Raw genomic sequence first — 27,813 nt, 5'->3', positions numbered from 1 at the left:
CCACCATGTTAAACTTACTTATGGATTACTAGAGCTTTTCTCTTTCATCTTTCGAGTTCTGTCATCTAGAACTTTCCTTTTTTGGGACTGGAAGAGAGGGTGTGGTCATGTTGACTAAGCCATTCATGGGGTAAAATGGTACCTTCCTTTGGGGGGATCAGTAAACTGCAGTGGTTATGAGATTGGGGGGGGCAGGTCACAAGCTCAGGCCAGCCCCAGTGGGTAGGGTGAGGGTCATGGCCAAGGGGAGGTTGTGTACCCACCTTAAGGAAGAACCAGCTATTTGGCTCTGGCTGTAGCCATGCCAACCGGCATGCCCACCTGGCCAGATCTTCTGACACTTTAGGAAGAGCCAGAAATCTGGGTATTGTGAAATCACCCAATTTTTGAAGGTAGGCAACTAGTGGGGAAAAAAAATGTTCAAGTGCTATGCACCGTGTAAGGCAAACCATACCACTCTGGAGTATTTTGGTTACTTTTTTTTTAACTTCCATGAGGATAGGAAGAAGGTTCAGCAGGCCTGTTTCTGCAGTTTCTGGGCAAGTCTTACTACCTTCCTGGGCCTCTGTTTTCTCCTCAGTAAATTAGCAATGGTGGTACTACTGGGTGTCCATAGTCCGGAAACAGGCAAATACATTGTCATCAAGGGCATCTCCCAAAGGTAAGAGCATAATATGAAATCATCTGTGTTTCCAGACTCCATGGCCATCCTATAGTCGCTACCCTATGAGGATGGGGTGAGGATTTATTTAACTAATGAATTGCTACGTGTGGTGCTTCATAAGGATTTTCGTGATAGGTATCTTAATGCTCATCGTCATCAGTGCCATCATTGTCATCCAACCATCGTGATCATTGGGAAGCCGAGGAGGCGGCCAAGAGGCAGGAAGGAGGCACTGAGTCTTTCCCCACTAAAACCTCCTGACTTTGACCTTGACTCTCACTGTAGGAGCCCTCTGCCCCTCTGTTCTCTGCACGTTTGCCTGTCCACCATCTCTTCCAGTCTAGGAAGGAGGCTCCCCCATTCTGCAGCACAGCCTGGAGCTGAGGCCATCGGCTTCTGCAACCGTGACAAAACTCTCCCCTTCCCCACCCTGTGCCAAGCATCCTGGGATTGGTTTCCCCTCATGGCTTGAATCAGCAGGTCTGTGTGTGGCCTCTTGGAAGTGCACCAGACCAGAAGCGCTGCTGAATCAGTTTTCCCAGAGCTGGGATATGCTGTCCTTTGAACAAAAGATGTCCTGGTTAGAGGCTCTTGTGAGGAGGGAGGGGAAGAAGAGACAATGAAGAAAAGGCAGGATGGACATGCTTAGAAGTTTATTTTGGCAGAAAGGGATAAACCCAGGATTTGGTACCAAGAACCTTGGGTTCTGGAACAGGTTTTGATAGAAACTGCATGTGGTCCTTAGGAAATTCACTCCATCATCGATATCCTGCTCCTCACCAGAAAAGGAAGGGTTTGATTGAGGTCAGGGACAGAAATAAGTTTCATCCCTTAGGAGTGGGAATCCATTGGTAATGTCTGCTTATAGGCCTGTATTAAGACTTTGAGGCCCAAGTACTTGCTTGGTGATCTCCACCTTGGGCACCATGTAGGAAGGTGCTGCTCACCTATCCTGTACCTCTAAGTCTCTTCTTGGATCCTGGGTTTCCTCATGGGACAGAAAACCCACCCAGTAGCCCCAGAAACTGTAGAATAAAACTTAGTGTCTTTGGAACCCTGGACAGTGTTTGTAGGACACTTGATAGCATTGGTTCCAGTGGGCCGCCTTCCATCTTGGTGACCACAGCAAGTGGGTGCAAAATTGGTAGGTGCCACGGCCTGTGCCTGAGGAAGAGCTAATTATTGGGCTGAGCTGGAGTTGCGGCTTGTGTTCCCAGCTTTGAGGAAGGCTTATGTCCACACAAAGCCCAGGTGGCCAGCTTCAGAAGGATGTGGAACCCTGGGAGGGATCTACCAGCACCTCTTGCCCAGCTGTGTTGGGTGGAGGCTGTTTTTCTCAGATTTATCTTGGCATGTGGCGTGTCTTGTTTCTGGTCTGAAATGCCTTTGAGCTCTGAAAAAAAGCAGAACACAGCAGAGTGATAGTCACTGCCCTCCAAGAGGAACTGACATTTTTGGCTTGCCTACTGTACACCAGGACTGAGCAGGCTGTGCTCTACCATCCAAGTTGGTCTTCACATTGTCCATCGGAGTTGGTTATTCTTATGGTTATTGTGATAAGGAATTAGCCTGAAGACCCTCAGCAAGGAGATGGGAAGATCTGGTATGAGGAGCATGTGATCTAGTTCTCTGCTCCCTAAGGCTTCTTAGGGTGAGCTACTCCTAGAACCGTGAGCTGCTCCTAGAATCATGAACTCTGGTTTAGTGATTCCAGTTCACAGTGTGTTTGTCCTCCTGGAAAGCAGTGTAACTTCATGGTCCAAAAGGGTAGCCATGGGAGCGGGGCTGCCTGGTCTAAATCCTGGCTCTGCAACTGACTGACATGTGACTTTGAGCAAGTCACTTTGTTCTCTGAGCCTGTTGTACCATCTGTAAAATGGAGCTGTTCACACCTACATTGTTATGAGGTTTGAATGAGCTTGCTCTTACAACCCACTTAGGACGCTGTCTTACATTCATTATGAGAGCCGATGTTAGCTACTCTTCTGATTATTGTTTTTTTTAAATTTTTTTATTAACATATATATGTTTTAATGTATTATTAACCCCAGGGGTACAGGTCTGTGAATCATCAGGCTTACACACTTCACAGCACTCCCCAGTGTCCATCATCCAGCCACCCCATCCCTTACCCCTTCACCCCCCAGCAATCTTCAGTTTGTTTTGTGAGATTAAGGGTCTTTTATGGTTTATCTCTCTCCCAATCGCATCTTGTTTCATTTTTTCCTTCCTTACCCTCTAAACCCCCCACATTGCCTCTCAAATTCCTCATATCAGGGAGATCATATGATAGTTATCTTTCTCTGATTGACTTATTTCACTCAGCATAATACCCTCTAGTTCCATCCACGTCGTCACAAATGGCAAGATATCATTTCTTTTGATGGCTGCATAGTATTCCATTGTATATATACCTCACATCTTCTTTATCCATTCATCTGTTGATGGACATCTACATTGTTTCCCTAGTTCGGCTATTGTGGACATTGCTGCTATAAACATTCGGGTGCACGTGCCCCTTCGGATCGCTACATTTGTATCTTCAGGGTAAATATCCAGTAGTGCGATTGCTGGGTCATAGGGTAGCTCTGTTTTCAACTTTTTGAGGAACCTCCATGCTCTTTTCCAGAGTGGCTGCACAGGCTTGTATTTCCACCAACAGTGTAGGAGGGTTCCCCTTTCTCCACATCCTTGTCAACATCTGTCATGTCCTGACTTGTTAATTTTAGCCATTCTGACTGGTGTGAGGTGGTATCTCACTGTGGTTTTGATTTGTATTTCCCTGATGCCGAGTGATGTGGAGCACTTTTCATGTGTCTGTTGGCCATTTGGATGTCTTCTTTGCTGAAGTGTCTGTTCATGACTTCTGCCCATTTCTTGATTGGATTATTTGTTCTTTGGGTGTTGAGTTTGATAAGTTCTTTATGGATTTTGGATACTGTCCCTTTTTCTGATATGTCGTTTGCAAATGTCTTCTCCCATCCTGTCAGTTGTCTTTTGGTTTTGTTGACTGTTTCCTTTGCTGTGCAAAAGCTTTTAATCTTGATGAAGTCCCCATAGTTCATTTTTGCCCTTGCTTCCCTTGCCTTTGGTGAAGTTTCTGGGAAGAAGCTGCTGTGGCTGAGGTCAAAGAGGTTTTGGCCTGTGTTCTCCTCAAGGGCTTTAATGGATTCTTGTCTCACATACAGATCTTCATCCATTTGGAGTCTATTTTTGTGTATGGTATAAGAAAACGGTCCATTTTCATTTTTCTGCATGTGGCTGTCCAATTTTCCCAGCACCATTTGTTGAAGAGACTGTCTTTGTTCCATTGGACATTCTTTTCTGCTTTGTCAAAGATTAGTTGACCATAGAGTTGAGGGTCTATTTGCCTCTCTATTCTGTTTCATTGATCTGTGTCTGTTTTTGTGCCAGTACCATACTGTCTTGATGATTACAGCTTTGTAGTAGAGCTTGAAGTCTGGAATTGTGATACCACCAACTTTGGCTTTCTTTTTCAACATTCCTCTGGCTATTCGAAGTCTTTTCTGGTTCCATACAAACTTCAGAATTATTTGTTCCATTTCTTTAAAAAACATTGACCGTATTTTGATAGGGTTTGCATTAAATGTGTAGATTGCTTTAGGTATAATAGACATTTCCACAATATTTGTTCTTTCAATCAATGAGCATGGAACATTTTTCCATTTCTTTGTATTCTCCTTAGTTTCTTTCATGAGTACTTCATAGTTTTCTGAGTACAGATTCTTTGCCTCTTTGGTTAGGTTTATTCCTAGGTATCTTATGGTTTTGGGTGCAATTGTAAATGGGATTGAATCCTTAATTTCTCTTTATTCTGTCTTGTTGGTGGTATATAGAAATGCAACTGATTTCTGTGCATTGATTTTATATCCTGACACTTTACTGAATTCCTATACAAGTTCTAGCAGATTTGGAATAGAGTCTTTTGGATTTTCCACATAAAGTATCATATCATCTGCAAAGAGTGATAGTTTGACTTCTTCTTTGCCAATTTGGATGCCTCTTCTGATTATTGTTGATACTGATCAGCCGTGTGATCCTGGGCAAATGGCATTAATCAATGGAGGTGACAGGCATAGTTGCTTACAGGGACCAGGCAGCAGCCTCTCCGCCAGGAACCTTGCTCTCTCGGAGAAATGCATGTCTCATGTTGCTAAATCTCTCATTTTTAAAAAGAGAAGTGAGAAATCTGGGGTTGTATGTGAAGTACCCTGGTTAGGAACTTGGTAACAATTTCAAATCTTCCATCAGTGTTACTGGCCCCAAAATACCACCCACCATGAATCTTCCAGAGGCCCCCTACCAGCCACCCCATCTAAACCCTTTAGACCGCAAGCTTCTCGTCTTTCAGGTAGGTCTATTCAAAACCCTGTAGTTCCAAGAACGTAATCTTGTGTGCTTTGCAAAGAATCACAGAACCTCTTGAGGCTCACTCAGAACAGAGTGTTATGTACAGTGGCTGAGATTTTTGGTAACCCTTTGTTCTCAGAGATGCACATGGCAGCCTAGAGAAGCAATAAAATCGTTCCCATGTTTCCACGCCCCTGTGGCTTCTTATATCTTCCAAGGCTGTAGGTAATGAACCGACTTCTAAAGGCCTGAACTTTTTCTTGAGGTTCTGTTGCTCAGTTCTGGGGAGTAGGCTAAAAAAGACGTGGCGAGAATGCAGAGTAATAAAGAGGCCTGCAAACGCTGAAGACTTTGAAAACCAGAGACAGATGATAGAGCGAGGAAACCCCTCCCAACCCCCACTCTGGTTTTAAGGGCCTGACTCCATCTGCTGCCGTATCGGTAAAGCGGTGAGCGTGCCCTTGACCTGTCAGTGGGGTTTCTGTTTTCCTCCCGGTCTTACCGATAGATGAGTTGGCATTTTCCAACAAGGTGAGCACTGTGTGATTCTGGCTGACATTCGCATTCCAAATACAGCCTTTCTCCGAGAACAAGGGGACTTCTGTGCTGTCGGCATCCCTCCCTCGTCGACCAATGCCACCCGCCATGCACGTGCCCAGCGGTCTTCCCAGGAGCCACCGACAGAGGAGTTAAGCTCACTGTGAAATCCCAGAGGGACAACTTGAGAAAAAGCCCCATTGTTGCAGGCACCTTGATGGCTGTATCTAGACCCTGAGAAGGAGTCGAAAGGAGCCACACATGCCTGGGGAGGGGACTTTGGAAAGAAGAGGGAGCTTGATAGGATTTCTGGGCCAGGAGGGAGACCATCACCATATGCATGGAAGGAAGGGAAGGAGCAGAACATACCTTGTATCCCACTGTGGACTGAATGGTGTGTCCTGCCCCCACCCCACACACCACCAAGTTCACATGTTAAAATCGTGACCCCCAAGATGATGGTATTAGGAGATGGGTGATGAGCTCTTGAGGGCAGAGCTCTCAAGAATGTGACAAGCACCATTTTAGAAGGAACACTGGAGAGCTCCCTCACTCATTCTTCTAGGTGAAGGCACAGCAAGGAGAAAGCAGGCTATGAACCAGACACTGAACTTGCCAGCAGCTTGGTGTTGGACCTCCTGGACCTGAAGGACAACAAGAAATAAACTTCTTTTGGGTTTAAGCCACCCAGCTGTTCTAGCAGCCCAGACAATGACACACCATGATAGACATTTCTTGGGGGACGCAGAGTGTGAGCACCAGAGGGGAGAGAGAGGTCCTGTTCCCAGTTTCTCACGGGCTGTGTGTCACCTTGGATGCTTTCCGTCTTGTATTACCCATGCCCAGTACGGGGCTTCTCAAGCTTCCGTATACAGAAGAATCCCCCAAGGCTGTTTAATAAGAATGCAGATTCTTTGGCTCCTTGCCCAGAGATTGTGATTTCACTAAGTTCAAGCTTTTGGAAACACCAGGATATTGGTTCGGGTGCCAGTTTCTGGCAACTTCCAAACCTAAGCACCAGACTTGGCTCCGTCCCTTCTTAGACCTGTATTTTTGAGCAGATTCTCCCCCCTGAGTTTGAGTTCATCTGATCTATGAAGTGGGGAGGATGATACCTTCCAGAGTTGCAAGAATTTCACATACTTGGCGCCAAATACGCCCAGACAACGAAATAGCTACATTTCCCCATTTCACTGCTGTCGCATGGGATCGGTGCAGCTGGCATCGACAATAACTGGCCGTTTGGAAAAATTGCGGTTTAGTCGGTTGGGTGCAGAAAGGTATGTCTTAGCTTTCAAAAGCCTGGAAGAAGAAAACAAAGGGGAGGTGATTTTTGAGTGTGTAATCATACACCAGACGTTTAAAATACCTGGTTTTATCTGCCATCAAGGGTGACCCATGATGTCAGTGGTATCCCATTTTCTTTCTTTTTCTTTTTTTTTTTTTTAAGGTTTTATTTATTTATTCATTTGACAGAGAGAGAGCACAAGCAGGGGGAGTGGCAGGCAGTGGGAGAAGCAGGCTCCCTGGTGAGCAAGGAGCCTGATGTGGGGCTTGATCCCAGGACCCTGAGATCATGATCTGAGCCAAAGGCAGACACTTAACTCACTGAGCCACCCAGGCGCCCTAGTGATATCCCATTTTCAAGATGTATCTGGGTCTGTGTAACATAGTCCAGGTTTCCACCTCTTATTTAGTATCATTATTTATTAGTGCTTTTTAAAAACTTGGATAAAAGAGCCGTAGATAGTAAATTCTATGCCTTCTTGTAGTAGCTCTGTTGGAGAATATGGTCCTACCTGTTTACATTGTGTGGATGAGACAAGTAGAGCCCACAGGAGCTAAGAAGTTTGCCCGAGATCACAGGTCTACCAAGGATTGTCAATCTGCTAAACTGCCAAACCCCAGCACCTCCGAATATCACTGTGTTTGGGGACACGGCCTTTACAGAAGGTATGAAGTTCCTATGAGGTCTGGAGGCTCGGTCCTGATCCAGTCTGACTGGTGTCCTCATAAGAAAGATTTAGACATCAAGGAGACACCAGAGACGCTCAGAGACACGGAGAAAGACCATGTGAAGACACACTGAGAAAGAATGTGGGCTTTTACAAGCCACAGACAAAGGCCCCAGCAGACAATGCTGACGCCTTGATCATGGACTTCTGGCCTCCAGAACTATGGAAAAGTACATTTCTGTCCCATTGGCAACCCATTCTGGGGTATTTTTTGTTATGGCAGCCCAAGTAATAAACAAGTCACGCATGATTTCAACCCCAAACCTACACTATTTCCCTCTGCATAATCTTTCTAGGCCTCCTACTGGTCCATTAATATGAGTGACAGAATCTATGAGTGACAGAGACAGGGTCTCTGGGTTGGCATCCAAACTCAGCTTCCACTTGGTGGTCTTCCCTGGGTGATCTACAGCAGGCAGAATGCTGTTGGTGAGATCTTGTTTCTTTCCACCTCAGAACCCATAAAGAGTTCCTTGCATTTCCCGAGGCACCTGGTGTTTGGTGACTGAGAGTAAGGCACAGTCTCCTGATGGGAGACTTCTATATTCTACTTCTATAGAGCCCATTAGAGGGCTTTCCAGGAGTGGGGGCCATGCCAGCCTTCTGAAGGGTCCTCCTGCGTGCATCTGTGTGATGGTTGGACCGACTTGATGGGACCAGTGGGGAAGTCTGGCTCTGAAGACTTGAGTCACAGGATTGTCCCCTCCCCTTCAAAGCCATTGCTTACCACCCAACAGCAAACGCTATCGTACGAGATCTTAAAAGCGCAGAAAGAGAACACCTCTTTCAGTGGTTGAGGCCAGGTTCAGGGCTCAGCACCAACCAAGGGAGTAAAAAATGTTCAGTGCATGCTTGGAATGATAATGGAATTTCTCTTCTCTCTCTTCTCTGTACGAAAGCTTCGTTGCCTGTTAAAATGAGGCTTTTGGCCTCGATGGGCTCAAAATTATATGAGTCTGGCTTCCTGATCTCACAAGCAAGACTCATGAGGAGCCAGCAAGTTTCCTTTCTCCAGGATCTGTACGGAGACCCCCGCCTATTATTTAAACAGTTAGCTTTGGGAATAGGAGTGTACACGGAGTTGCTCTATAAACTCCTTTCTGGCTCCCTCCCGGTGCCCACCAGGCAGAAATGCTAGCGACTGAGTCGGAACTCCATGAATAGGTGTGGATGGATTTGGTACCATGCTGCAGCGAGGTGGCAGTGTTTTGTTTTCAGTCCCGGCACTTGTGGTAATTTCTATCAACCAAGTCTGCTACCTTTTTTTAGGAAGGATTCTTGTAGTTAAGGTGCTGCTGCTGATTTGCCATGAATGTCCTTCCTTCTAGTAGACACTCTCCAGATTGCAGGATTACTCTGTCTGGGCTGGACTTGTGCTCTCCAGTAGGGCTACTGTAAAATCGCGGAGCACAGGGATGTCAAGTGCAGGGCCCTGGGGTCCAGTGCAGGCTTCAGCACCTTGTATAGGTTACTCAATCTCTCTGGTCCTCAGTTTTCCCATTTCTATAATGAGAATAATGGTAGTATCTACCTCACAGGGGTGTTACAAGGAGTCAGAGGAATGACACATGTGTGAGGTTAAGCCAGTGCCTGGAACATGGTAAGAACTTAAAGTTATTAGCCATCCCTTAATCAGCATAGTATGTTACTAGTTATTGCGAGTGTTCATGAGTGTTGCAAACCTTGGTCAAGTAATAATGCCTGTGGGATAAAGTTGGGAATGAACCGGAAGAATGGAAACTGTCTTTGTCTTAGGGTGAGAGCACTCTGACAAATCATTTCCATTACCGTTGTTGTAATGGCATTTAAAGAAATTCAGAAGGACCGGTACATTTGGTGAAGATGGGTATAAGCTAACTCATTTATAGTATAAGATCATAGTGGTTGAGCTTTTTCCCTTGCTTGGCATAATGTCCAGCTCACATGGAGTGTGGTGCTTAGTAGGTTCTAAATCCTAGTTACACACTATAGTTATTCCAGGTTCTTGGGGTTGATGGGCAGGCTGAGGGAGAGTATGTATCCTTTTGTTCCCAAGGCTGGAGGGCTTGTACATTATGTGGGGTTCTCTCAGGGTCAGTCTTTAGAGTGTATCTGTTACTGCCACAGTACTGGCTGTGTAACAAATCACCTTGAAACTCATTCTGTATGTGCCTGAAGGTGGCTGATCAAGGCTGGGCTGCGCTTCAGGTTGCATGTTGGGTCTAGTTCTGTTCCATGTGTGTCCCCTCCTTCTCGGACCAGCGGGCTACCTCGAGCATGTTGTTCTTGTGATGATGGCAAAAACGCAAGAGATCCTGCTCAATCCCGCAAGAGTATTTCAAGCTTAGGCTTCTGTCCTTTTTGCTCACCACCCCCTTGGACATAGCAGATCACAGGGGCAAGCCCAAGGTCAAGGGTTGGGGAAGAACCCTCTGCAAGGAAATGCAGAGTCCTAAGACCAGAGGGTGTGGCTGTAGGGCGTGGTAAAGAATGCAGGCTACTACATCAGTCGGCCTGGTTCCCTATTTGACTTCCCCATCTGAGTCATTGCAGTAGATGTTATGAAAGAGCTTTCCTTGCTTAAAGCAGTTCTGTAGCTCCCAGTACCTGCATTTAGATTCCACAGGCACTCTGTAGCCTCCGAGCATGTTGCAAATTCCCCTTTGGTCTCCAGGAGCCTTTCCCCGACAGACAGGAATTTACTCTACTGTAAACCAAAGAGTCCCAGTTTAGACAGACACGATGGATTAGGCAGACAGCATCATTGACCCGGTTCCACTTCGTTAGCCTTTCCAATTAAGGAGGATGTTGCTGAAAGGGAGACCTCACCGATATATAGTCATACCCAGAATCTTCTGGATGGCGTTTCTGTAGGGGAAGTCTTCTATCCTGAATGTGCACAGAGGGAGAGGGGCAACACTCTGTTGGCAAGTGAGCCCTGAGTGGTAAGGACCAGGTCACTTGGAATACTCAGTCTTCTTCCTGGCTAGGTCAATAACATGCAAAATACATAGGATTAGACCCCTGACCATGTACCAGTAGGGCTTCTGATCCTGGAATACCAAATAAAGGGTGGTGCTTTATTTTATCTAAGGATCAGGCTCTGGGCTTTGTCAACACAGTTGACAGTTTTCTGTGGTTTCCCAAGGACCATCTTTCCCATGAAGTTGTTCTTAGGGGTTCAGGAGGGCAGTCTCCTCTCTCTGCCCCTTCAGGATTCTGAGCAGTGAAGCATAAACCCTAAGCCATAGCCAAACAGGCTGTGAAATACAGCTTGGTCAGTCGGGGCGGGCACCCAGCCCCCCCGTGCAGTGCTTCACTAGGATCCCGCTTGAGAATGAGGCCAATGTTTGAGACTGAGAGGAAGCTTCTTATCTTGTGGTGGAATCTAGATGAATCTGAATGGCCAGAGAGACAGAGGCACAGACCGACAGGAGCTGAAGACCTCGCAGACCAGAGAGGACGGCCTTGCCTCCCAAAGACAAACATGGGTCCCATCCAGTACGCTTGCTTGTCACAGAGATTCTGGAAGAACAGGGTTAAGTCTCCCTCCCTGCGTGGGAGGATGAAGAGGCTGCGAGAGTGGACTCCACGAAGAGTGGCTTAAACAACGAGCCAGCTCATTTGAATGGCACAGCGAAGGTTCTCACCCACAGAGCTCCCGTGTCTTCACCCTTATGAAGGAGCTACTACGTTTGAAGAGAGAAGCCTAAAATATTTTCAGGACTTCTCCAAGTTCCTCTCTGGGCCAAGGCTGCAATGTCCAGAGAGTGGGAGGAGGGCTCCACTCCATACCTTCCTGGGTCTGAGGAATATTCTGTGCATGAGTATGAAAATTAGAATTAGATGTTCTGGAGCTGTACCATTAGAGAACTGTTCCATTGGAGAACTACTAGGAGCTAGATTCAGAACTGGAATTGGGGGAGAGGAACCCCTCATCTTGAGCTCAGAATAACTTTGGCCTCATTATAAAGATACCACAGAGGAGTCATCAAGAAAGTGAGTTATCTGTTCACCTAGGATAGGGGTTTAAAATGTTCTAATTTTTCTACACTTCCTTTTTTTTTTTTTAAGTTAGTAAGAACACAGTATGAGATCTACTCTCTTAAGAAAAGTTTATGTGTACAATGCAGTGTTGTTAACCACAGCTACAATGTCGCACAGCTGAACTGTAGAGCTGGTTCATTCTGCATGGCTGAAACTTCGCATCTGTTGGGTAGCACATTTCCTCTCCCCAAACATCCGACGGTCACCCTTCTACTCTCTGCTTCCATGAGTTTGATGATGCTGGATTCTTCATAGAAGTGGAATCCTGACATTTGCCCTCCCGTGTTTGTTGAAGCCATACAAGAACCAAAGTCAGAAAGCAACCCTACATGTCCACGGATGGATGACTGGATTGAGAAGATGTGACAGACGCACAAAATGGAATGTTATTCGGCCTTAAAAAAGAAGGGAATCCTGCCATCTGTGACAACGTGGATGAACCTTGAGGATATTATGTTGAGTGAAAGAAGTCAGACCACAGGGGCGCCTGGGTGGCTCAGTGGGTTAAGCCTCTGCCTTCAGCTCAGGTCATGATCTCAGGGTCCTGGGATCGAGCCCCAAGTCAGGCTCTCTGCTCAGTGGGGAGCCTGCTTCCCCCCCTCTCTCTGCCTGCCTCTCTGCCTACTTGTGATCTCTCTCTCTGTCAAATAATAAAATTAAAAAAAAAAAAAAAAAGAAGTCAGACCACAGAGGGACAAACGCAGCGCGATTCCTACACTTGCTTCTCATTCATGCCATAGGCTAGGGGTTGCTCGTTGCATGGCTTCCTAGAACCCTGTGTTGGAAAGTCGGCTTGCATAAAGCAAAGCTTCCAACCTGAGCTTGCCCTCAGGGCCCAGAAATCATGCCCATTCTCTGTAAGGGGCAGCTTGAGGTTACTTTCCCAGAACCATGAATCCAAGGGGGTTCACTTCAGAGTGGACATGGTGCTGAGAAAAATAGCCTTTATGTCCTGCGTTTCCTGTTTTCCTTAGAAACCCCTTGCCGAAAACCACTACCTCCTCCCCATCCAGCCCTCCCTCCTCTACCCACCCTGCCCCCCACCTAGAGAGTTCATGTTTAATGACCCGCGACATTACCACCAAGCATTTCCAGTCAGTTGTCTTTTGTGGGGAGCAGATGAATAGGACTTTTCTCTGGCCTTCTCAATCCTGAGAAGTCTCTTCCCCAGCCCACTGGAATGTGCTAGAAAACCAGGAATTAAGCTCTTCTTTTTCTGTCTCTCTTTTCCTTCCCTCATTTTTTCCAAGACCAGACACAAATTGGTGGCCTTGCCCCTAATCGGGACTCTCTAGTCTTTCAAGTTTATTTCTAATCCTCTTACGGATCCATCCGCTCCTTCGTGTAGAGGATATGAACACACTTGGAGATAATGGACGAGCATGCTTTCTTTCCTGTTTCCTTACCTCTGGTCATTTTGCATGATCTCCATGCAGGTGTCCCCTTAACCTCTTAATGAAAACCTTGAGCCTCCTTAATCATCGGGGCGTGGGAGGAAGTTGGGGGGAGACTGGGGATGGGCCAAGCTCATGAGTCATGGAATGGGGGAGATAGTAAAACACGGAAGAGATCTCGCTTTGTTGGAAAATGATGCTGGCTGGGTTGGTAGGTTCAGTTTTGCCCATCGCTTACGTGTGTTTTCTCCTCTCTTCCCACAGGACCCTCATCCAAGTCCACCGATCACCCTGGAGACCCAGGTCAGTACCTTCCCATGGCCTTTGTCGCTTACCTCTGCACCAGCTCTCCAGGAGACTTGGGGCACCCTCTTGGCTCCTTGACTCAGAGAAACTGGACAGGCACATCAGGCCATCACCCTGCCTGTTGGGATGTGTGTCCACATACACATGAGCCGATTTTGTGTGGGCACGCACGCTTACGTGTACCCGGGTATCTGCGTGCCCATCTTCTGGCCCTGAAAGGCGACCTAGCCTCTCAGCCACCCTCTTCCCATCTGGAATATTACTGCGAGGGTGGTGCCTGCTTTGCAGGGTTGTGGTGAGAACAGCAGAAACTGGTGTCTGTAAAGTCATCAGTACGGACTCAGGGCTGGTGAGGTAGCTTTTGAACCCAATACACTGTTGCCTGTCTGACTGAGCTTGAAGGGGAGGCATCTTTGGATCCATTATTCCCTGGGCTCTAAGGGTTGGTCCCACAGTGAAGAGAGGAGACATGATGGAGCCTGTCTAGAGCCCCACAGCTAGCAGCGTTTGAGTGTCTGGGACGGGCAAGCCTGTGTGAACATTTCAAGGCTGAAGGGCCGGTCTGCAGCTGTTTCTGGAGTTCTCTAGCAGGGACCACCTGCTCTCAGTCTTCAGCCTCCTCCACGGGTCCTTGTCCTCTCACCAGTGTCTCTGCCTCAGTCTCCCCGAGGGGAATGAGCAAACCCACCCTGCTTCTCCTTCCTTGCTCAGAAAGACCCCAACTGGTGGGAAAAGGAGAGTCTTCCACTTTCTCATTCTCTTCTGCAGGCACATTTCATTATGTCAGCTCCAGGGATAACCAGCCAAGAGAGCGGGCAGGAAAGAGCAGTGGGCATGGCTTTGAGGGGGACGCAAGCCCAGATGCGTCCCCCTCTCTGGCCATCCTCTGGTCTGGTCCTATCCCAACCTCTGCCGCCCACCTACCCCCTTAGCCATGTTTCCATAGGGCCATGTTTGCCTTATGGAAATTACACTTGTTGCAAGTCACCTAAAAATAGATTTTCCTTAAATCAATTTACTTAACTGTCATAAGTGGGCTCATCCTCAGCTCATCCAAAAGTTTCTTTTGAGTGCCCCCTAAAATCATCTGCATGCACTCCCAGGGGTGCATCTGTCACAATTTGGAAAACCCGGCCCTCCCCAGTCTCTTTTGTGGATTGCCAGAGAACTTCCCAGGTGTGCTTTCAAAGGATGGCCCTTCTCCTTATCACAATCAGTCCTTCCCCTGAAGAAAACCTGGTAGATGTAGGAGAGCTCATGGGCACATGATCTATGTCCACAATTCTGGAAGCCAGATCTTCTCTCCCAGGGCGGAGCGGTGCACCCCAGATAGTTCTGTTCTTGGTCCTCTTGTATCCTTCTCTATGAGTAACATCCAGTCAGCCCTTCAAAACTTCCCCAGGAAAGAACAGTCACATGCCGATGGCTTTGGCCAGCACACTGTGAGGGAGAAAGCTCACCCCCACACAAGGACCTCTCTTAGAGTCACACCCCATAGCCCAGGGGGCCCGACCCTTGGTTCATGGCCACGCATGGCACAAGGCGGGCCTCCTGTGTTGGTGCTGGGCCGCTGGGGAGAGGACTCAACATTGTCTCTGCACCTCTCCATCAGCCTCATCTGGCCCTTGGTCTTCGGAGAGCCGTGGGCTGTTGTTGTCTTTGCCGAGTTCTAACTTCCTGTGTGAAAGAGACTTTGGAACCCAACCAAAGTACTAATGTTTTTCTGTAACTGTTGGCACAAGCCCGTGGCCAGATCTCACTGTGCGGGGGGCCGTCCATCCCGGGACGCATGGTGGGACCCTATTCAGCTGCCTGCGGGCGGGTCAGACCAGAGGGGCATGGATGAGCTTCGGCAGAAAGTGGTGTCCCACATACCACCCATATGGCAGGAGCAGGACCGCAGCTGTGGCCGAGCTTGGCAAACCCAGCCGTGCCGAGGTAGGTGACAGATGTGTGTGGCCTGGGTCCTCTCCCACTTCACCCCCCCCTCAACCCCCTTCGCTCCTAAGAAAGGCGTTAGCCACTCAGTCCTGGAGCACAGGTGCCACGGGGGGGCTGCCTTTTGTAGCTCACCGTGCGCAGTGTCCGTACATCACGCGTCTGTGGCTCAGCCCCCACACGAGTCTCAGGCCACCCTAGGCCCCTTCCCTCCACGCATGTGTGGGGTCATCGCCTGGCCCTCGGCGGATCTTTGCTTGGGCAGCTCCGAGATGGTGGGGAAGGTAGACGGCCAGGCTGCTAAGGCCTCCTCTAGAGCTCTTGGGCTGCGACTTCACTGACCTCTGCATCTGTTGGCATCAGCAGGACCCGCTCTGCTTAATGGCCAGATGAATAGAATGAGGCAGCCTAGGAAGGTTTAAATCCCTGGTGTCAGATTTCCCTCAGCAGGCTGCCCCTGGGGTGTACCAAGACAGCCCTGACTTGCAGTGGTGAATGCTTCCCCATCTCCAGATGGTGGTTACCCAGGAATCAGGGGGCGGGGGGCGTAGAAATGAAAAACCAAGTGTGAAAGGAGTTCGAATGCAGTTAGCGACATTCCCATGATCCCCCCTTCGCGGCTCCCACCACTGATGTTTCCTCTTTGTTGAGAAGTAGCTGCTCCCGCGGATCCCGATGCCTCATTCCATAGGTGTTCTCACGATACCCATTTTCCAGATGAGGAACTTCAGGGTCAGAGAGGTTAAGTAACTTGCCCAGGGTCACCCTGGAAGCTCAGAGCATTGGGGAGTATCAAACTCAGGGTCATAAGACGCCAGAATCGATCTGTCTTCTCAACTTCTTATTCTTCCCCGGCGGGGGGAAAAAAAGAGTTGCCTGGACTAGTAGATTTGAAATAGCTCAGGCAAAGCTGGAAGGAGGGGCTGGATGCATGCAGCCCAAGGTCTAGATAGACAGATGGATGCTTTGCCCAAACGTCCCCAGAGGTGCTTAGATAAATAGGTGGGGAGACAGATGGATGATAGGTGAGCAGATACGTAGATAAATAGATAGAATGTTTCGCACAGTGAGTAATTCCTTGACAGATAGGTTGCCACGAGGCTTGTGGATAAAATGGTTTAAGCAGCGGAGCCCGTAGAAAATTTATTTTAAAACAAAGATAAAACTGCTCCCTGCGCATCAATAGTGTTTTGATAAATTTAAATGCTCATTATTTGATTCTCTCCTTCCCATTGATCCCCGAGATGGTTTATCATTTCTGAATCCACTCCAATTTGGCAAGACCTCTTGTCATTTAACTTTAGCCTCTCTGCCGTATCGCTCCACCGCGCCCCCCCACCCCGCAACAGCTTCACTGTCAATTAGTTAATAGCCTCTACTCAAATATGGATACCCTGGGAGTTGTAATGAAGGAACACTTAGGTAGAGCAAAGATTTGTCAATCTGGGTATTTGTGAACTTGGCTGTGCTTAGAGGGGAGCTGTGCCTTTGTTTACATGGAGATTACCCAGGACCTGAAGGTCAAGGGCATCGGGAGGAAAAGCCCTGATTCCTCCCTGTTCACGGACCACCTGGGTGCTTGAATATGTTGGACCAGCTAACCATGAGTATAAAAGGAGGGAGTTGACTTTAGTCACTTTCTGTAAAGATGATGGTGGGACCATGAGGATGGTGAGTGACACTCAGGAAGAAAATGAGAAGTGGGTGGAAGGAAATTAATACTTTAGAAATTATGCCTAAGCAGATTCTTTCATCCATTTGCTTACTCCAGTACTTCTGGGGCCAGGAGGAGGCCAGGCCTTGTGCTGTAGATGCTAAAGACACAGCAGTGGACAGGACACAGGGTCCCTTGCCCACGGAGCACCCATTCTGGTTGCAGGAGTCTGTGAATTTCTGAATAATTTCAGGTAGTAATAAGTGACCAGAAATAGGACAGAGAAGTTCGTCAGCAGGGGCAGCTGGGCACTGCTGAGAAGCCAGTTCCGGGAGGGCTCTCTCTGGAGGTGAGATTCAAGCTCAGGAGCCAGGAGCCTGCACTTGAGAAAGCGTTACCAGAACAGACACCGCAGTGCTCGCGTTCAGAATATTTTGCATATTCTGTCTGGATTCCTATAAAGATAATGCCAGTTTTCCTTAGTATCAGACCACCAGCTCCTTCGAGCTCCTTCAGCGCCTTCACATCATTAGAATGTCACAATGGATAGGAATTCCCTTATCAGCCAGGGCGAAGGGAGAAGGCTGGCAGGAGTTGGGAAGGCGGTTGGGGGAGGGGAAGGGTGCTCACATCCGGAGCCTGTGTGTCAGGTCCCTCGCGTCTTGCCAGGGTCAGAGGAACTTTGGAGCTTCTGATGCGGTGCTGATAATGGGGATTTAGGTGAGAAATCTGGGTAATAGTTATCATTGGCTAGTTAGCTGGCTCCCATTCTGTGGAGCTGAAACCTCAGACGAAACTAGTGGCTCACACCTGTGGGTGTATTCACCAGCCCTAACCAGGGGACATTTGGCAATGTCTTGCAACATTTTTGTTACAACTTGGGGCGGGGCAGTGCCACGGGCTCTAGTGAGTAGAGGCCAGGGCTGCCGCTAAACCCCTTCCAAATGCCCCAGAAAGAATTATCTGCCGCCAAATGTCCGTAGTGCTGATAGCGAGATACCCTGTTTGCCTGCGGACAGCTCATTGTACAAAGATGACCCCAGCCGTGGAATTGTGACCACGGAGAAAAGTGTATTGTCTTGCTTATGATCAAACGTCCCCCTCTCTGGTTAATATCAGACTTGGCCCGCCTCCGGTCTCCAGCCTCACACATTCGTCCCCCAGAGTCCCTGGGTCTGTGTTGACAGTGACCGAGTACACCACAGAGAAATGGCTCACAGTGCGTGTGAGCATGTGCACAGCGTGGGTAAAAGGGAAAACACCTCTCAGAGATGGTTTCCTGAGAGATTTATGGCTCAACGGTGCAGAGAATGTGCAGTGTTGAGAAAAAGGTGGAAAGGCAGCACTTGGCTCCAGTTCAGCGAGGGACTGGCCAAGGCTCCTGGACCAATGCAGCGGGCTTTGCAAATAACTCGATTTTGAGGCCTGGTTCCTTTTTCTTAGGCAGACCACAGCCTCCTCAGTGCAGACTTCTCTCTCCCGAGGCTCTTTCCCCCACTCCCGGGATGAAAGCAATTGCCGTCGACTCGCCTCTCTTCTAGCTCTGGGCTTCGATTAACCTTTTCCTCCGTGGAGAGCGGTTTTTGGAGTAATCAGGGAGCTTTTGAATGGCTCTTACCTGAGTCTCCAGCCCATTAATTCTTATGGTGCCCAGCATCTGTTGAGAGGACGACGAGACCAAATCGCTTCTCAGCCCATCTGCTTTCCTCCCACTAGTCTCCTTGGGGAGGGGAGAGCAGAACCTCTCTGGGGCGGACAAGGCTGGTTTTGAGACAGGCCAAGTGCCTCTACTAGATCTTTCCCTCTGGCTCTGGCTTGCTGGATTTCTCATCAGCCCTGGTGGGGGTTGGAGCAGGGAGGTGACCAGCTGGACCGCTGCCTGGGCAAAGGCAGAGAGGCTGGACCCAGGCAATGGAAACATTCTCAGGGAGGATTTGCGGTCCTCTGGCCCTGAGTGCCTTTCTAGTCTGTGTGACTCAGGGTAAACGATGTGATGCAACATTCCACAAATAGCCAGCAAGTTCCCCAAAGCCCAGCCACATGTACCGTTGCGAAAAATAGATCGTGTTGAGATCACTGTCCCTCTCATCTTGGTGGGAGCTGGCTTTGCCCAAGATATTGAAGGTTTGAATTTGGCCCTAGACTTGAGAACACTTAAAATCATGATTCTTGTCAACAATGACTAACATGCATTGAAAGTACGTTTACTATGAGCAGGGAACTGTACGTTGTACATGTATGTGTAAATCTAGCATTTTTAGGTAACATTCACTTGGAGTATGTGCCAGGCACTCTTCTAAGTAAGCTTTTGGCATGGGTTTGCTCATAAAGACTGCACAAGTGTCCCCTATGGGAAGTGTTAATGTCACTGCCATTTTCTGGACACACTGCAGCACAAAGATGTGGTTAAGATACTTGTCCAGTAGCAAACAGGTGGAACAGCTGGGATTTGAACCAGGCCGTCCAGCCTGCCTCTGTCAGGTCCTGCAACCGCATGAGGCAGGGGCTGATCTTAGCCCATTTTTCAGATGAACCAACTGGAAGGCCCAGAGACACCAAGTCTCCTTTTAGAAGTAACACAGTAAGTGGTAAGCCCTGAATTAGAAATACCATCTCTTTTATTGCTTTGTTGCTGAGATACAGAGATTAGATCTAAAGATAAGAGCTAGGTGTGCAGATAGAAATAGGATTGTAGACCTGTAATTACCTAATATACATGTAATGTGCAGTGTATACATTATAATGGATATATATCAGATGTAATATATATATCAGAAAAGTGGAATTCTATAATCTATAGAACTGTAATCTCTATCCAATTTATGTCATTTTTTTTTAAAAGACATTTATTTATTTATTTGTCAGAGAGAGAGAGAGTGTGTAAAAATGAGGAGTGGCAGGCAGAGGGAGAAGCAGACTCCCCTCTGAACAGGGAGTCCATGTGGGACTCAGTCCTAGGACCCTGAGTTCATGACCTGGGCTGAAGGCAGATGCTTAACCAACTGAGCCGGTTACCAGTAGGTACACCTCAAGACTGAGAGGGAGATCGCTCACTTGGCAACCCCAGACAGATGGGTCTGGAAATATGTCCTCGTGGAGCCAAGTGCCGGTGACGAACTGGAGCTCTGAGCTGTGGCTGGCTTCTCCCTGTAGAGGGAAAGCAGAGTGGCCACACGTGCAGGAACGGACACTCCTGTGTCCCTTCTGGCAGATGGGGCTTCTTATGGAGACTTCCCGCACCCCGACTTCAAGCACCTCACCGAGGCAGAAGCCCACCGTGCAGCCCGCTGAGCAACAAGGCAGTGTCACCAGATTTGCATGGAATTAAAAGCCGAAGGCTCAGGGAGGAGGCAGCGTAGACGTTTGGTATAAATATCAAACAGACCAGCGTTTTTGAAGTTTAGTCTATCTTCTCCACGGGGTTTTTGGGCAGCACAGTGCGAACCAGAGAGCTTAAAAAGAGAAGGTTCCGGTGCTAGAATGTTCAGGCTGGGTTTTGAGGTTCTAGTTATAGAGATAATTCAGTCAGGAAAATCGCTTTTCACATGAAACAGCAGCATGACAAAGGTCCAGGTGTAGGAGGGACATAAAAATCAACGTATAGGGCCCAGACTTGCAGAACTGAACGGAAGAGGGCCTCGATGCTGCTTGCTATTGGCCTGTTTCTTCCATACACAGGACTTGGCTAAGCGCTTCTTAGACCTGACCTCATCTAATCCTGACAGCCGTGCTTGGGGGAGGGACACTTGTTCCCCTTCCTTGCAGGTAAAGACCCAGAGGCACTGAGACATCACGCTCCTGAGGGGTCTAAATGAAGTGTGTTGGGGTTCTTTGTCCCCCGGCCCCAGGAGATCCACTCTCTACCCTTCTCCTGTCTTTGGGCCTTCCTTAACCTTGATGGATTTTATAGATATGGACTTGCCCTTGCCTCAACTAAGGGGAGGCACTGACAGGAGCCGGGAGGCTGGGAAGACAGTGGGACAGGGGGCATTTTCTGTGCCTTGGCTGTGTCTGCCTGGAGAGCCCAGCCCCCAGAACGGGCTGTCCTACATAGCTCCGTTCTTCGGGATCCGATAACACCGCTCCCCAGGGTGTTGACAGCTCCCACTGTGGCTAGCCCTGTTCTGTTGCCCTTAGCGTCTCTTTGTAATGTCTACCCCGTTATTCCCTAGGTGAGTAGCATCTCTTTCCTTCTGGAAGCCCGCCCTTGCCGTGAGGCCTGCCTCCAGCCCTTGCTCACACAGCACTGCCAGGGTGGGCCACCGTTCTTTTCATGTCCTGTTTTGCTACAGTAGGAGCTGGGGTCTGTCTTCAAACCAAAGGAAGGCCCCAGAACGGATGCAAGGGCATGGTGAAGCTAGTGCAGCAGAATGCCCAGTTGTGGGCGTAGGAGTGTTTTTCCGGGCAGGGGATCGTAGCTGTCATTCTACTGGTGATGACTCCCCACCCCCCACTAAACTGAGACACAAACACTGTCAACACCACTGTGCTAATTACAGCATCGGAGGACCCACGTACAGGAGAAGAGAGACTCCAGACAGGACATTTCATAAGGAGTCTCAGCCTTCACTCACACCCTTTCTGTCTGTCTTGGCTTCGAGGCGGGGAAGGTGCTCCGTTACCTGGAGAGGGACTCCGTGAGGTCTAGGGTAACGCCATAGGGGGAAGGGCAGGCCATCCGCTCCTTCCGGCAGCCCCAGAACAGACAGAAGACAGGTTCTTTTGCCAGCAAGCAAGGGCGTTGGCAAACTCTCCTTTGTTCTCTGCCACACCTCCAGGAAATTGAACCATTCTAGCATCTGAATCCGTTTTCTCAGAAGTGCCACCACCTGTCCTTGGGCCTCTGAGAGCCCAGTGTGTCCTCTAGCAGCAGGAGGGAACCGCGAGCTGCCACCCCCCAACACTCCCTGCAACGCCCCCACTGCCTTCAGTTGCCTTCTTCAACAGGAACATCTTCCTAATAACGATAAGTCCTTCTCTCATTTTCTTCTGGGAACTGGAGCTCTGATTTTTTTTTTTTTTCCACTGCAAGGAAGAGGAAAGGAAGAAGCCTGGAAAACTAGAGTTTGCTCGGGGCGCCTGCCAGACGGGTGGGCCGAGGACAGTGGGGCGGTTTCACTGTCCCGAGAAGGACCGGCCCAGCCAGCTCGGCTCTAGAGGAGAGAAACTCCAGCTGTGAAAGGGACCTAAAGCAACCCCTTTGCCAGATGCTGACTGCCCCAGTTATAATTTGATTCCTGTTACGGGGGGCAGGAAGTGACTTTGTCATTACATGGCCTTAGACCCAAAGTCCTACCCAGGCCTCCTCAGGAATCTCTCCCACCGGCACATGGTTTTCATTTGGGGATTATTTTTTGAAGTGCAGGGAGAAAGATCAGGGGGTCTGGGGAACATTTGAAAAAATGGAAGGTCTCTGGGTCTCTAGAAGCCCGCAAGGAGCATCTTCCTCCTTCCGAGGCCCGAGAGCCCCACATAGCGACCTGCCAGGCGGCCAGGGTCTCCTCAGTCCTGCTCGTTGGTCTCCAGCCTGTTGTTATGTTTGGGTCTCTTCCCCCCAGAGGCACCCCCCTCTTTCCTGACCCACCAGGGTTGCTCCTCCAAAACGCTCCTGACATTTTGGACTGGATTGTTCTTCATGGTGGGGGGCTGGCCTGTGCCATGTCGGATACTCAGAAGCCTCTCTGGTCTCTACCCATTACCCCTCCCCAGTCGTAAGAACCAAAAACGTCTCCGGACATGGCCACCAAGGTCTCCTGGGGGCAAAGTCCAGCCCAGCTGAGACCCACCACCCTCACCAAGTGTGGTTTACGGGGATCGTGTGAAAGTCGGCTCGCTGTCAGAAAGGGCGGGTGTCCGGGTTTCGTTGGGTCCACTGGTTGGGCACCTCACTGTCCATGTCCTTGGATTTTAAGTTTTTGCCCTCAGGTAACCTCCTCTGGGCTGGGTTATAAGCAGAAGAGCCCCTGCCCCGCCTCTCAGTGCGCATGAGGTAAGATAACGGAGGAGAGCTCAAATGTTTTTCTTTCACTGAAAAGCGGCGAACTCTGAAGCACAAGGCGCGGGGTTGGAGGGTGGTTCTCGTTGCATTCTTCGGGAGACCCCAAGCCCCAGCTCTCACCCACGGCAACAGGCAGGCTGAATCCCAAGCACAGCCCCAGAAGCCCGTCCCCTCAAAGACCACAGGCGTGGGGTTGGCAGATGGACCGTGGTTTGGCTCTCTCAGGAGGGTGTGGGCTCGCCTGACACCCGGAAATAGTCTGTGGCTTTGGGGCCGACGCCGTCCTGTGCTGTAACGCGGCTGTAGTCAGTCCTGGTCACTGGGCCCTCACTGTGCTGCCTTCAGACAAGTGGCCTCTTACTCTCTCCAGTCCATGAAAGAGTTCTCTGTGCAAAGCGTCAGCCTCCAACAACCACACCGCTGTGTGCCATCCTGGCTGTGAGGTGTTCCCGCCTTACTCTGTCCTTGGGTGATCCTCCGCCCTCGTTCTCGGAGGACGGCTGTGGCTGGAAACATACTCCGTTTTAATTTCTTTCTTTCTTTCTTTTTTTTTTTTTAAAGATTTTATTCATTTTTTTGACAGACAGAGATCACAAGTAAGCAGAGAGGCAGGCAGAGAGAGAGAGAGAGAGAGGAGGAAGCAGGCTCCTGGCTGAGCAGAGAGCCCGATGCGGGGCTCGATCCCAGGACCCTGAGATCATGACCTGAGCCGAGCAGAGGCTTTAACCCACTGAGCCACCCAGGTGCCCCACTCTGTTTTAATTTCTACTTATTAATCAATTTGAGGGCTGGGGTCTTTTGGGGGGGATATAGTTTTCATAGTTATCAGTAGTACATTATAGTACTATTTTGTTATGTTACTGATTAATTCATTCACTGAATATTTATTGAATACTTTCTATGTGCCAGACACTGTTGTAGGGGCCCGAGATACAGCATTGAACAAAGTAGACGTCCCTGACCTCATGAGCTCACATTGTAGATAGACTGTCAATGAGGGATGTGTTTTCATGTGTTTATATCAGATGGGGACAAGTACTAAGGCAGGAGAGAGCTGGGCCAGACCAAGTCAGTCAAGGAGGGGTGGACCTTTGACTTTGGTGGGACCAAGGAGGGCATGGAGTCAAGGGAACGTTCAGGCAGAGACTTAAAGGGCATGAGTGGGTGAGCCCTGCAGATAGCTGGAGGAGCAGAGAGCAACCAGTGCAAAGGCCCGGACGCAGGATGTGCTTGGCATTGGTCATTCATTAGGAGCTGGTGCGGGTAAAGCTGGAGTGAGCAAGGAGAAAAGGGGTGAAGGTGAACCCAGATCACTGGGATCTTACTGAACTTAGAAAGGCAAGTCTTCAGACAGTTTTGAGCAGAGGAGTGATGTGGCCTGACCTCGGACAATGGAATCGGTTTCTGCTGTGCTGAAAGGGCTGTGGAGTTGTTCCAAGGCAAGAACAGGGAGCTGGCCAGAGCCAGCTCCAGGGCAGAGCGATGGTGGTTTGGACTGGAGTTTTAACCGTGGACACTCAGAGAAATGGTTTGATTCTGGATCCTTCTGAGGGCAGAGCCACCGAACTTACTGTGGCTTAGAAGGCTGTGGAGCCACACGAGCATGCAATCAGAATTTTTTTTTTTTTTTAATCATACAATGCAGAGAGTATCAAGGGAGAAGTCAGATCTCCCATAGGCTTCTTCCCGGTCTTCAGAGGTAGCAACCATTAATCTTTTCCTCCTTTGTCTTTCCAGATTTTGCTTTGCATATGAACACATGTGGGGTATGTGCATTGGCAAGGATTTTATTTGTTTGCTTGGACTGGAACCTAATGAAACCTATTTTATAACAACTCACGGTTTCTCTCTCCGTATCTTAGACTCATTTCCTATCTATACATACTGCTCATCCTTACTAGTTGGAACTGCTTTTTGTTTTGTCCGCCGCTCGGCGTGGTGTCTCGTGTGTAGAACTGTCAGTAAATACTACTTGAGTGAATTCTTTCATCATTTATGTCACTGACTTACTGTTGATGGGTACGTAGGTTGTTTCTCCTTTTTTTTCTCTCCTATGTTAATGCTGCCACTCTCGTCCACAGATCTGCTCCGCACAGAGTGTGCACGTGTGTAGGGTGAAGGACTGAATTTCGGATGGTGACTCAGAGGGTGTGTGCGTTTTACATTTTGACAGGCGTAGCGGAATTGACCTATACAGAGGTTTCTTCAGATCACCTCTCAAAGCGACTTCCTGTTTCCATTCTCAAAAGCAGTGGTAATTATCAGTCTTCATCATCTCTGTCAAGCCGATGGGGTAAAAACATTGTACTGCTGTTTTGATTTGCATTTCAGATAGAAGTGGGTTGGAGTACTTTTCTTTTTTTTTTTTTTTTTAAAGCGGTATCTGTTGCTTTTTTCCTGAGCTGCATTTTCCTGGGTGCCGGCAGGTGCCTCCTGGGAGACATGATAAGTAACACTGGCCTAGCCAGCCACTGTGCTAAGTAGTCAGCACGTGTTGAGCTGCTCACTTAACGTTCCCAGGAACCCTGCATAAGATGTCCGGTTCATATCCTCACTCTCTGACCATGAAACTGAGGCTCGGAGAGGAGCCGATCCGATTCAGTGTCACCCAAGGTCACATATCATGTGGACAGGAAGTGGGGAGCTGGTATTTGGACCTATGCAGAATTCTTAACCACCATGCCTTGCAGATCGGTGGATTTGGTAATGGCCATGACCCTCTTGAAGGGTTCAACCACGCTGATATTTTGAAAACTAAAGCAAAGCATTCTTGGGCTTTGGGAAACAGATGGATTGGACGCTGTGAGACTGTGGTGCGTGGACTTGAGGCCCCGGTCTGTGCCATGAGCACTAGAGACAGAGGTCTGTACTAGGTGCCTCCAAGCCAGCCGAGCTCCAGGCACATTCAGCGACATAGCCAAGGCCACACAAGAAGGCGTTGTCACCTTTGTCATAGTGAATCCTGACCAGGTCTGCAGCTGCACTGCAGAACTGGGCCTGGGTGCCAGTGGGGGAGCTGTCAGTAGTTAGAACTGTACACTGGACCAGACAGATGGACAGAGGGATAAAAGACAACAGATGAATGGAAGGAAGGAAGGAAGATAGAGGAATGGGTGGATAAACATCCCGTGTCAGTTCATATTTAAAAAAAACCATACTTTATACACTGACCCCTTCTCCAGGTACTAGAGATTGGATAATGAAGGACCCAGGGCCCTGTGCTCAGGGAACTCACATCTAGAGCACGGCATTTGAATCTTTTATGTGTCATGGGCCCCTTTGGCGTCTGAAGAAACCTGTTGCCCCCTTCTCTGAATAATACCTTATTTTTAAAGTTTTTTTTCCCACCTCCCACCCACTTTTTTAAAATAACAATTTAAATGCAAAAAAAAAAAAAGATGCATGCGATCACAAAGGAAAGCAGTTACATCGAAGTACAGCTATCAAAATATATATAAACATAACAAATGTGTGGAGTTAATAATGCATTTGCATCTTTATTAACACATTAAGTAACTAGATTTGGCTGCAGGTCTAATGACTATCGTAATTTTGAAGTAGTGACAAGTATAAATAATATTTTGAGCATCTGCTACCAGAGCGGTGTGATAGGAAAATATCTGTAATTTTCATGGGTGTCAGTCTCGGGTCTCACAAATCCCCCTACAGTCTGGTGCCTACATTGTAACTGAAGGACATGCCAAATTTCAGTTAGAGTTAGTGCAAGTGATGATGAGAATCAATATGTATACAGTTAAGACCCTCAGAATTCTCTCCACAGACCCCCCCCCCCAAGCCCGGGGACACCCCTGTCCCCAGTGGAGAGACAGATAATGGCAGGATGGTGTGTACTCCCTAGATGAAATAGGGAAGAGGGCCCCCCACATTATACCAGTGATATGTCTCCCTGTCTTTCTCTGTCGACCCCCCGCCCCATCATTTGAAGATGAAGGGACTTCTGCTCTTTCTCTCTCGTGGGGCGCACTCGGGTCTGCGATAATGTAGGAGTAAACAGTACAACCCAGAATGATCCCGGAAGGCTTCTGGGTGGAGCTGTTGCCCACACCACATCCTAAAGGGTGAATGAGAGTTGACCAGGAGAGGCAGGGACGAAGGGACGCACCGAACACTCCCAGAGAAAACAGATGAGATAGAACGGGTCCCATCAAGGAATCACAAGCATGTGGTATTAATGGAGCACAGCGCAGGCCCGGGTAATAGAAGCCATCAGGGAGCTCGAGATTTGCCTGGGAGGCGGTGGGGCCCGCCCTGAAGGCTTGCGAGCAGCCGAGCAGCCGCGTACAAGGTCCGAGGTCCGCTTGGCAGCATCAGTCTGCCGCGTCGTGGGGAAAGGATTGGAAAGGTGAGCCTGGAGGCAGTGGGACACTCAGCCCAGAACCATACGAGTCTGAACTGAAGCAGGGACGGGGGGGACGGGAGAGGAGAGGACATGTTCAAAGGGTCTTTAACACACAGAATGGACGAGATAGGATTTGGGCAAGTGGGGGCAGGCTACAGAAAAAGCCGGCCTAGGAATGCATGAGTGAAGGACGCGTTGGGTATGAAAGATGAAATGCTCCCTGGGCACGGGAGGCCGGGCGACATCTTGTGAGGTTGTCAGAGGAGCAGGTGGAGTGGACGAGGCCCTCGGGAGCCCCTTGCCCCGTTTTCCCTGCTGGTGGAGGGAGGAGGGGCTTCCTTGGACAGAGCACTGTGGAATCTGGCACCCGGGAGCTTGGGTGGAATTGCAAGTTCGGTCTCCCAGGAAGGGATGGAAGCAAAAGGTAGGAGGAATTAAACCCCTTTTAAAAAGAAAAACCTGCACTTTGTGGGGATTTATAAGCCTTTCTGGGTCTGAATAATAAATTTTTTTACTTCTACAGCTGGCGTTAATATACGATCTTATAAAA

The 27,813-nt window shown here is 48.9% G+C and overlaps 1 protein-coding gene across 1 annotated transcript in view; it reads left to right on the top strand.

The window, feature by feature from the left end:
• Positions 1-27,813, top strand: part of XYLT1 (xylosyltransferase 1) — a 298,678-nt gene that overhangs the window by 79,270 nt on the left and 191,595 nt on the right. Inside the window, exon 2 of the mRNA XM_082714896.1 lies at positions 13,272-13,310. Coding sequence (XP_082571022.1) covers positions 13,272-13,310 — 39 coding nt within the window. The remainder of the gene's footprint in view (positions 1-13,271; positions 13,311-27,813) is intronic.

This window comes from Mustela nivalis (assembly GCF_964662115.1).
Source record: "Mustela nivalis genome assembly, chromosome: 19".
NCBI lineage: Eukaryota > Metazoa > Chordata > Mammalia > Carnivora > Mustelidae > Mustela > Mustela nivalis.
The sequence above is the reverse complement of the archived record's forward strand: the minus strand, read 5'-3'. Positions and strand labels throughout refer to the sequence as shown.